The sequence below is a fragment of the Haplochromis burtoni genome, unplaced genomic scaffold (assembly GCF_018398535.1).
Source record: "Haplochromis burtoni strain Fernald_Lab_line unplaced genomic scaffold, NCSU_Asbu1 Contig_306, whole genome shotgun sequence".
NCBI lineage: Eukaryota > Metazoa > Chordata > Actinopteri > Cichliformes > Cichlidae > Haplochromis > Haplochromis burtoni.
The window spans coordinates 100908-112063 of NW_024582667.1; the positions used below are offsets into that span (position 1 = coordinate 100908).

General features: G+C 37.4%; 1 protein-coding gene across 1 annotated transcript in view; it reads left to right on the forward strand.

The window, feature by feature from the left end:
* cntn3a.1 (contactin 3a, tandem duplicate 1) overlaps positions 1–11156 on the forward strand; it is a 74298-nt gene that overhangs the window by 36219 nt on the left and 26923 nt on the right. The window contains exons 6-8 of the mRNA XM_005948305.3: positions 6562–6765; positions 7909–8011; positions 8572–8756. Coding sequence (XP_005948367.1) covers positions 6562–6765; positions 7909–8011; positions 8572–8756 — 492 coding nt within the window. The remainder of the gene's footprint in view (positions 1–6561; positions 6766–7908; positions 8012–8571; positions 8757–11156) is intronic.

Here is an 11156-nt window from a genome sequence, read left to right on the forward strand (position 1 = left end):
CTATCTATCTATCTATCTATCTATCTATCTATCTATCTATCTATCTATCTATCTATCTATCTATCTATCTATCTATCTATCTATCTATCTAAAATTATGTCTACACTGAAAGTCTGCACTTGAACCATACAATAATCATAATACATAATCCAGCTTTATTTACATTAACAGCAGCTGAGAGTTTCACTCTCGCAATATGTGAGATACGTGAGAAATCTTACAATATGTGCACCTTTTAAAAGCTTTTGGAACTTGGTAATTTTTCTTCGCATGTGTAGAGTGTTACTCTTTTAGTTTCACAGCTTTTGTAAAAAAATAGATATATGTATGTTATGCCTTATTTTTATTACGAGTGAAGAAATACATTGTTTTTACTTTTAACTAACAGATGGTGAAATCAGCAGGGGTTTCTGTACTGTACTCCTTCTGTACTACTTCTGTACTCATCTTTGTGACTCCGCTCCCATTTATCACCAGGGTACCATTTCATTTGAATTAGAATCCGAAATGTAACATCTCTGATTATAAACTCCTCTGCATGACATTCAGAAGGTTCTCTAGTCTTCTGATGTTTCACTTTGTTCAAGAACTCCAGCTGCTTTGTTGTGACTGTGATCTCGGATCTTGTGACAACATCATTTTTCATAGATGTTTGCTAAGATGAGTGCCAGCATGTTTGGCTAAAAAAAATTACTAAATCATTGGAGATATGGTGGTGGTGATGTGGGGGGTTCCTTCAGGCAAATGTAAATAGATTTATTCTGTGATTCTATTCAGTAATTCATGTTGATATTGTATGTCAATTTTTCCCACGTGCAATCTTTTTTAGATAAACTCCACACGCCTTTCTTACTCTTTCCTACGTGACGCCCATCATTTGGGACTGGAGTCCTGAAGCGATTGTTGTCAGTGTGTTACATTGTACCAAGCCCATATCTGTCACATCCAGTCTCATACAGAGTCTTTACCTACTTTTAAAAAGGAATGAGAAGTAGATGCACAGCAATGGCATGACCCATTTTTTTTAAATTAAGCTAAATGCAGTCTACCTACCTACCTACCTACAAATTCCCTTTGCATGGGCCCCAGCCATACAGCCCTAGGAATCCGCTGATGATGATCTGGCAACCCGCAGTCACCAGGGGAAATGTGTATTCCCTAAGGGGTTGGTGACCAGTTGCTGGAGGCTGATGGCAGCTGCCATGTGAAATAGGTTGCAAAAAGGTGCTAAACAGAAGTACAAGACGGAGCACCACTACACAAAAACTTGTTTGCCTCGGCATACTGCAACATGTAGTTGAATGATAATTGTGGCAAACAAGAGAAACTACTTTCTGGTGCAGCCTCCGAGAGCCTCAGTCTATAAATGGCATGGATAAATAACAAAGCAACATAGCTCACGAAATAATTAGCAGTCACTAAGTGAGAGATAGTAAGGCTTTTATGTACAACAGTTAACAAGCCAAGTACTGGGATACACTAACCACTAATGCATTAACATAACACATAACATGAGGCTTTCAGGCAAGCTGCCCACTCTAAATCACAGCTACCCTGAATAGTGTGGTGTGGGCTATCATTTAATGAAGTGAGTGACGACATGGAGCAAGCCTGAGTACTGGGGCAGCAGTCTATTCAGTCTGGGTGGAAGGTTGGATGAAGGAAGGAGTAGGCGGAACAACTGGCTGAATAGGAACCAAGTGGAGACACCAATTCAGCACACACGCTATTTTTCTTACTGAACAAAACAGGCTTTATTAGAATAATTGGTGAAGAAGTGCACACACCCAAGGCTGCACCAGCTAAAGTAATTATCGTGGTTTTATAAACATGTCAAATGGATGAGCACATTTTTTATGTTAACATTTGTTTTGCCTATTTATTAATTCCTCAACAACTAACTGCAACAAAGAACCTGCTGGATAAAAGCCATTAAACATTTCTTGAAAAGTTTCTATTTTGAATATAATAATACTCCAAAATAATGTTGAAGTAACTCGTAACTCTTGCCAGAATAGGAATCTTTCAAGTAAACAGAAATTAATTTTTTGGTTTTCTGATAAATTTCTAAACTGCTGCTGAATGAAATAAGCACAATCAAATAGAATGCGGGACATGTCTTGTGATAATGTGAAACAGAGGGATCTCCAAAAAATCCAATTTTCATATTAAGTGCTTTCAGACTGTCACAACATAATTTTATAGTGGTGTAATTGCTATACTTGGTCAAATTCATTTCAGCTGGGCCAGTTTGTTTCTCTGCTGTTTTCTTTGCATTTGTCCAAACCAGTAATGTACAAATAGACTGATAGCCGTTCTGGAGGCCTTGCCCAGTGCCTGTTATACTCTATTTTCTGGCAACGTTTTGTCAAATTCAGCTGTCATCATGGATAATAGCGATTGACGGAGATGTTAAGATGTGCTATAGGATGAATCACCTTCAGTTTTATGACATATTCGCTGAAAGGGTAGCTCACAGTATGCATGAATGCTTACACATTCATACATATCCACACACGCCCACACATTCTCGTCTTGGTTCGGCTGCTCATTTTCACTGCATGGCTATATTGTACCTGATCTAGCTGTTCAAATTAGATTAGGTTCACTGGAGAAATTTGGTTTGATCTTGTCAAATATATATATATATATATATATATATATAAAAAGATTATTTAGAATAAAAGAAACAAAAACTTGAAAATTGGTAAGGTCTGAAAAATGAATATGCAAAGACATATAATGGGATGCTCTATGGCTCTGTGGCTGTATTGTTTTTCATCTGATACAGAAAATCCTGACTGGCATTTAAATAGACTGCCATAGTGTTGGAAAGTAAGGCATGTTCTCATAAAGGGTGACAGGACATAATTCACGATCAGCAAAAAATGTGGTCTTGGACACGGATCTGCCTCATCTCTCCTGTAAAGGATTTCAGTGCCCCATGCATGATTCAGGAAGCCATTATTTCACTTTAACGACGCCTCGAAACCCTTCAGACCGCAGCAGGAAGTAGTGTAGTGCAGCCAGGATGTTCTAAAGCTGAAAGAGAGTGTTGATGCACGTTTTGAAATGATCGAAATATTGTCAAGTGTCCAAGAGGGGCTCCGACATAATTCTTTCCCTGTGCTGTACTGTATTAGCATTAGACGTCACTCTGTATCATCTTTTGCTTTGAGACAGTTTGAATGGCTGTTCTGGTTAGTCCAGGACCTAATGCATCTGACCTCCTTTCCCTAATGGAAATGGGCCTTTCAGATTTACTCAAGGCTGAAATCACTTGTTTTGTCAACCCAGTGCATCTCGTCCAAAACAGAGGGGGCTCGCTGGCTAGTAACAGCCCACATTGCTTGCAGGGATTTTTCCCGTGTGCATGACCTAAGCCTTTTCAGTGAGCTTTTGTATTATGAATACAGAGAGGAAGCCATAGTTGATGGTTGTTTCTGTTGAGGTAAAAGATTTGTGAGAGTAAACTTTGACACAAAGTTGAGCATGTACTTTTCTTTGATATAATACACACTTGTGCAAAAACCCACTCTTGATTCAGTATGTCCTTGGCCTGTCATGTTCCATTTCTCTTTCCTCTTCTCAGATCATTAAGGGGGAATTGATGCTGCCTGTTCATTATACAAAGGCTAAATGGAAACAAAATGAAAATCTGCCACTCACTGTCAGTCATGATTGCATTATTCCATTACTGCCCATCCATAGTAGGCTCTTAAGTCAAATCATAAGATACAGCCAATGGTGCTTTCCAATTTCTATTTCCTGCTTCCTTTTCTCACCATAAATCTTTAACTAACCAATTAGTAATCTCTTATTTGCTGTTCACTGTGTCACGCTTTGCATCTACAGAGGGTATTGTTTCAAAAACAGACATTAAATATACATGGAAATGCCTGGATGAGAGCTGGCATGTATTATTTATGAGAGAGGAGGATATTTCAATGATTCCCTTTGCGGTTTGAATGGATAGAGCTAGAATTTATGTTTGGTAAGTCATAGAGGCTAGGAGATGCCTTAAAAGTGAAGTGCTATGGCTATAATTAAATGATTAGTTCAATGTTATGGGAAATACACCTCTTTGCTTTCTGGCCAAGAGTTATGAGAGAAGAACAATCCCACTCTTAAATATAAGCGTACAGTCAGAAGGTTGTTAGCTTAGCTTTGCTAAATAATTCAAAATACAGGTTCAATTCTATTCTTTTCAGTTCAATTTTATTTTTATTTATATAGCACCAAATCACAACAGCAGTCGCCTCAATTGTAAGGTAAAGACCCTGTAATATTAGAGAGAAACCTCAACAATCAAACAACCCCCTCCAAATAAGCAGTTGGCGACAGTGGGAAGGAAAAACTCCCTTTTAAGAGGAAGAAACCTACAGAAGAACCAGTTGGGGGCAGTACTTGTTTTTGTCTGAATCAAGTTTTTTAAAAATATGCGCCTGTCCATATTTCTGTTATTCACTAATTACTGACTATTTCATGTATTTAATTTTTTGAAACATGAGGTAATATGTATGGTGGTAACAAATTCCATGTACATTATATAGCACTGTTGACACAAGCAAAACAGTATGCTCAAAAGGTAAATCCAAAGAAGAAGCCACACACCAAGGCCAAAAAAAGAGGGCGCTTACACACGTGATTTTACATACTGTAAAAATTATTTCTCATATTGGAGTTCTGGGCATCACTGACACATTCTTGGAGAGAAAGGTGTGATTGAAATATGTGGTCCAAGTTTCAATCTGCAGTTGTGTTGATCACAAGGTCAGGCTGTCCTTTACTCCTCCAATGCATATAAAAATCTGCTCTGTGCTTGGTAAAAAGGGAACACCTTCACATGCTCATTATACAGGAACTCAAACAAAAACTCACTTACAGGGTCACAGGAAAGAGGCTGGCATAATTACAGGGACTATAAAACAGACTAAGTTAGTATAAACATTTCTAGAAAGGTGTTAGTTAGGAATGTTCTCAGAGGTACTCTGACCAAAGAAGCGACAGATACTACTTTAAAAGTGCCTACAACACAAAGTATGAAAACAGATGTGCATTTTTTATAAAGTGCTGAAAGTTGTTTTATGTCTTTGCTTATATTTATTTACCTACATATTAATAGAAATTGGCTCAGCTTTCATCAGTTTCTGTGATGATTGTCTTTGCTGGTTTTCCAACTCCTTAAAAAACTCTTAAGCTTAAAACTCTTGAAATTCTTCCCTTCTCCTGGCAGTTTTTCACCTTAATAACTCTCTTAAGGGCTAAGATGCCATTATCTTTACCTGGATTTCCTAGCTGTGTACAGAGATTTTTTGAAAATGTCATAATTTTAGGATTTTTCTTTGCATTTTACCACTCAGCTCTCAGATTAGGGCCCTATAGGTTGCATCTGGCGAGACGTCAGGCCAGTTTCCTGTGACTAGGAGTTAAAGAAGAGAATGCAGGTGATCAGGGTAGTACGAATAAAATAATCAAAGCTGTTACACACGTTGTCAAGATTATGATCTCTGTATCACTTTGTGATCTGCAAGGTTAGCAGTAATATGCCAAAGCCCACACATCCTCTTGACCCCTAATGAGCAGAAGTGAAGAATACTGAGTCAGTAGATGAGTGTCCGACTCACATCTCAATTATTCCCTGTACTGTAGTGCAGAATCATCACTTAGACAAGTTTTTACCAACAGCCAAGATTGCTTTTGGGACAGGGATGCAATATGGTCCAGAGCAATCTATCCTAGTGTCAATATGTCAAAACACCATCATTCCTTTTTTATAATGTTGCTGATTGTTAGTGCAAAGCCTCTCTGACTGCACTCCATTTGGTTGATAGTACTGGGAGGCTTTTCCAGAAGCTTGTTATCATGGATGATGAATAGTAGACGAGGTGGCACAATACCAAATAACCAAATCTGTAATATATTGGTTTTATTGGGCGTTGAACTGTTTTTTTATGCAGGAGGTGCAGCTTAAAGTTTGATTTAGGGCCTTCTGTAGCTACATAACAACCACAAGGGGAGATGCTTTTTTTTCTGTGTACATCCACTGTTGCTTAATTGAATTCTTATTGGATTATAAATCCCAGAAAGAAAAGGTAAGTCAAATAAAGAACAGGAAATAAAAATTAAACAGCATACGTAAAATTAAGGATGGTCCACTTACAGTTGAATTTTACTTTAAGCTGGGTTTAAATCGGGAAAACTCACTTATTATGTGTTATTATGGATTCCTATGACAGAATTCTTACTCTCTGAATAGCAAATTATTCATATTCACAGCATCATGACTTCAGATTAGTGGACGTATGAAACTTTTACCATATTGAGGACATTTATTCAACAGTGAGTAAGAGTAATTGCGCTTCAATTATAAATTGTGTTTTTAATCAAGGAAGGCTGGTGCTCAGTCCAATCCACTAATTGCTTTATCCCTGAAGGCATCCACTTACCCTCTGAAGTGACGAGGCTGCTGATGAAGCACACATTATCTGTATATGGGTGTAGGCGATGCTCAAACACAGCATGTGTTTTTCATCTGCTGCTTTTTGATTGCGTTCACAGAACTTAGCTTCACATGGATCTTCAATGAGCACCCCTCGTATGTCACCCAGGACACGCGGCGATTTGTGTCCCAGAAGACGGGCAATCTCTACATCGCGAAAGTGGAACCCTCTGATGTGGGGAATTACACCTGTGTAGTCACCAACACGGTCACCAAAAGCAGCGTTGAAGGTCCACCAACACCTCTGGTCCTGCGCGTTGATGGTATGAAAGAAGCTATTTACTAAAAATACACAAAGTATAAAATAGGGACTGTGTTTTGAGACATGTAAAGTTGAGAAAGGCTTTTTTGTTTTTTAATTATAGCGATGACTTTCATTAAAACTTGGCAATTTTCACAGCCAAGTCTGAGAGTGTTTTCAGAGTGTTTTGATATTCTCTGATCTGATTGTTGAAAAGATGGAAACACTATTGTCAAAGTCAGATGAATTTATTTTTATACATTCCAGGCACGGCAACCTCTTTGCACTGTGCATTTCATGATGTTATTTTAGAAAGTGGTAAATGAATCTTTTTTTAAAGTAGTTTTAAAGTTAATCTAGAATGCCTGCACATCTGAAAACTGACCTTTCAAGAACAAACTCTTTATTGTCATTACACAATATTTTCTTCCCATGGTGCATAAAAGCTTAAGTAGCATAAATACAAATATAGAATACAATATACAAATACAATATACTGACATGTATTAAAAAGTGTGTGATACCATTAAGGAATAGGTAAAGTAATTCTGTCACTGTTTAAGGTACATATACTTTTCTCAGCTTGACTAATTTGCACAACGTTACCATCACATAGAAATTAATGTCATTGTTTTGAGATTAAGAGATGATGGCAGGAAGAGTAAGAGAATATGTAAAAGGAGGTCAGCCCACCTACATAGCAATATATCCACTGTCCTGGGGTCACTCGTTTGTGTCTCTATATTTTTAACATGTTGTACAAAAACAGTATACATTTTATTTTATTTAGTTTTCTTTCACAGAATGTGTTTTTGTGTATAATTATACAAATTATATGTGCAACAGTACTTGTTTTGGATGAAAAATACATGAGTGTAATCATTTCTATCATTTATGACTTTGACTTGACTCATTAAGTTAAACGTTTTCACTGTGCATTTATAGAAAATAATTGAAATTTAAATCTACAAGCCAACAAATGCAATCAAAAACATCTCCCAGAGTGAGATGTAGAAGTTCTTAGAGCCCATATACAGCATCATCACATAGTGATCTAAAGTATGTTTTGATTTTCTTTCATTGTGACCTTTTCAGTCCTTAAGCTGAAAGAATCCCCCCTCATATATGTGAGGCATCTCTCCCTTTTTTCTCTCTGTAACTGCAGGTGTGATGGGCGAATATGAGCCAAAGATTGAAGTGCAGTTTCCTGAAGTTGTCCCCGTTGCTAAGAGCTCCACTGTCAAACTGGAATGTTTTGCACTTGGAAAGTACGTCCCGCTGTGAATTGTTACGCCACTTTCATAACTACACACTGAGCTGTTTGCTTTGTAAGCTGCATGGTAAGAGCAAAAAAAAAAAAATACTCTTCTTGTTTCACAGACTGTAAAGAAAAGAAACACTCACAACTTCATGTTTCATGTTATTTCTACTTAAAAGCACTTTATTGCTAATATTCATTATTCTTTCTCATATATTAAGTGAAGGTAGATCTCAATAATATACCAAAATACTCATTGGCCATTTTTAGTTTTGCAGCTCTAATATTTGAAAGTTACTTTCAAAGACATTTGTGAAATGCATAAATTTGTATAATTGAAATTGTGCAAATTCAATAATTGTAGAAAGATTTTTAAATTCTACACGTAATATTTGTACAAGCCTTCTTCATTTTTCTGTCACAAAAAGGTGGCTCCATATCCATATAAGTCAAATAAACAATCAACAACCAATGAATATATTAGCATGGACTGTCACCAGTTTATTATGTTAAACACCAGTGTTGATATATGTTGTTTTTGGGTGTGTGTGTGTATTTTTGTGGTTTTAGCCCTGTGCCAACAATCAGCTGGAAAAAAGTGGATGGAGCCTCCTTTACCAGGAAGGTGGACATAAATAAAGCCAGTGGAGTTTTAGAAATCCCTTACTTCCAGCAGGAGGATGCCGGGATGTACGAATGTGTGGCAGAGAACAGCAGAGGAAAAAACTCGGTGAAAGGAAAGCTGTCTTATTACGGTGAGCAGGAGCGCGGTTTGCCTGTGTTTGATCTCAAACTTACCTTACTTCACACCTCTCAGAGATTAAAAAAATATCTCATGCCTTCAACCTGTCAGTCTTCTTCCTCATATGTCATGTAGTTTCAGAGACTTTTACCAAATCCTTTACCCACTGATTCATAACCTTATTTAAACCTCTTCAGAGGTTCACTGCTCTGAAGTATGATTGAAAATCTTTCGAACAGGAGTGCGCCATTGGCGTGGAGTGTAACAGAAAGTTTTATATGTTGTCATGCAATCTGTGGTTTTTATTAGAGCCTGTATACAACTGCATCATATAGTGGGATGTGGTAGTAAATTAACCTATTACCAGTAGTACAGTTCAGACAAGCTCCTTATTGAGCCAGCAGGTAAGACGGGGCACACAGATTTATACCACCTTTCAGAGAGGCGTGATTTTTCCTTCACCACACTGGACTTATGGACCATATTCTGAAAAAGCTTTTAGCAGTCCTTGATTAAGTATTTTTATGGTTTTTCTCTCCATTATTTTGCAGTTTATGCATTGATGATATCTGCCCACGAGTCCCAATAGGGATGTGCTTGAGTGAAATCATCAAATCCAGATTTTTCTTTCCTGTGAAGGAGGATGTCTTTGATATGATAATAGGTTTTTTTTTTGCAGGAGCTGTGGGTTAGATGAAATGCTCACAGTACCTGTTGTTAGGCTGAGGACTGAATATGCATTACTCCAAGCAGTAGCATGGCTGACAATGCTTAAAATAAGTAAAATGATCGAGTGTTATGGTCATGTTCTAAACAAGGTAGTGATTTTTCAGCAACTTATAGCTAGAGCGCTGGCCTCTGTGCCTCATCTCAGCTACAGTTGTGGGGAAGTCATGTTTCTCTTTGTAAGATTTAAGTCGTGTCTCATCTCAAAGCCCCACAGATTGACCAGCTGCCAGGTGATAAAAATCAGTAATCTCATTTTAAAGTCCCATAGACAGGGGCTTGTGGGACATCCATCAACTCTGCAGAAGAATAGAAGAATCAATACGGGGATGTGGAGCTAGTGACAACAAAACAGAACGAGCACAGTAACAATAAGGGTTGGCCTCTCTCCTTTCGTTCCCCGCTTAATTGTCCTTCTGCAGTTCCAGGGGGTTTTAAGTAATCAGATCATGGTTTACTGCATTCGAATGGGCTCAGTCTCAATCAGATTGACTTTGTGTAGAAGTCACTTGCATGGCTTCTTCCATTCCATTATGTTATCTCAGACAACCTCATTTATAATGTTGTTAACAGGCTGTCATGCACTCCTGTTTCTATAGTCACACATTTTCAGTACTTTGCACATTTACTATACTAAATGTACTTCCCTCTATCAAAAAGATCATTAAAATAACCATTTGATAACAAAATATTATCGGATCTCTACTGAACAGGAAATGCATCCATAGCTACTCATATTGCTTTACAAAGAGTTGTATTCACAGACACAATAGCCCATAAAAGCAGCCATCCTTTCTTCCATATAAAGATTTGTTGTTTCTTTGTTTTTTATGTTATTAAACAGCAGAATTTTTTTATATGGCAGTAACCCCACCCCGATGCTAAGGTTCATAAAATTCGGTACAACTAATTTATATTGATTGTTTTATTAAATAATCACATTTTGATCTGAAATGACACCATTTATAAAACACTGTATTTTAAATGGAAAATGATTGGCTGAAGTTGCTGTACGTGGGTGAGGAGCTCCTTTGCAAAAAAACCTCCTTGGCACTGAATGTGCCATAGGTGCTAATACTTTATGATATTATTATTATTACATTATTAAAGTAGCACACCTAATCAAGCCAACTGCCTGACTGACTCTCATTGACCCTGGCAGGGTGTCATTTATTTGCGTGGGTGCTTCCTGGGGTCCAAAAATCTTATATAAGGTGCTGGCTATTTGTGCGGCAGGAAAACCACCATTATGTCTTTAAATTGATATGACAAGTGTCAAAAAGTCACTTGCCTATGTTACCAACTGCACTGCGGAAAGCAAAGAAGCAGAGAGCCATTGTTAGTGTCAGTGGACCCGCATCTTTTTAAACTTCTACACTTTACCGTGGATGGTCTCACCTATTCACTATTGATTTTTCTCTGTGCTAACCTTATAAAGCATTACTTATTTATATATTTTCCATGTCGAGGTCAGCTTCAAGTTAATTAGGAGTACATTTATGATTTGTGCCCTTGAATGCTTTTTAAAGAAGTAATTGTCGTGCTTGGCTAATTCATAGATTTTTTTTTTCAAATTCCGCTGCTTGAGGTAATGCTAAGGCATGTGTTTAGGTATAAAGTGTTAATTTAAAAAAAAAAAATATATATATATATATGTGTGTGTGTGTGTGTGTGTGTGTGTGTGTGT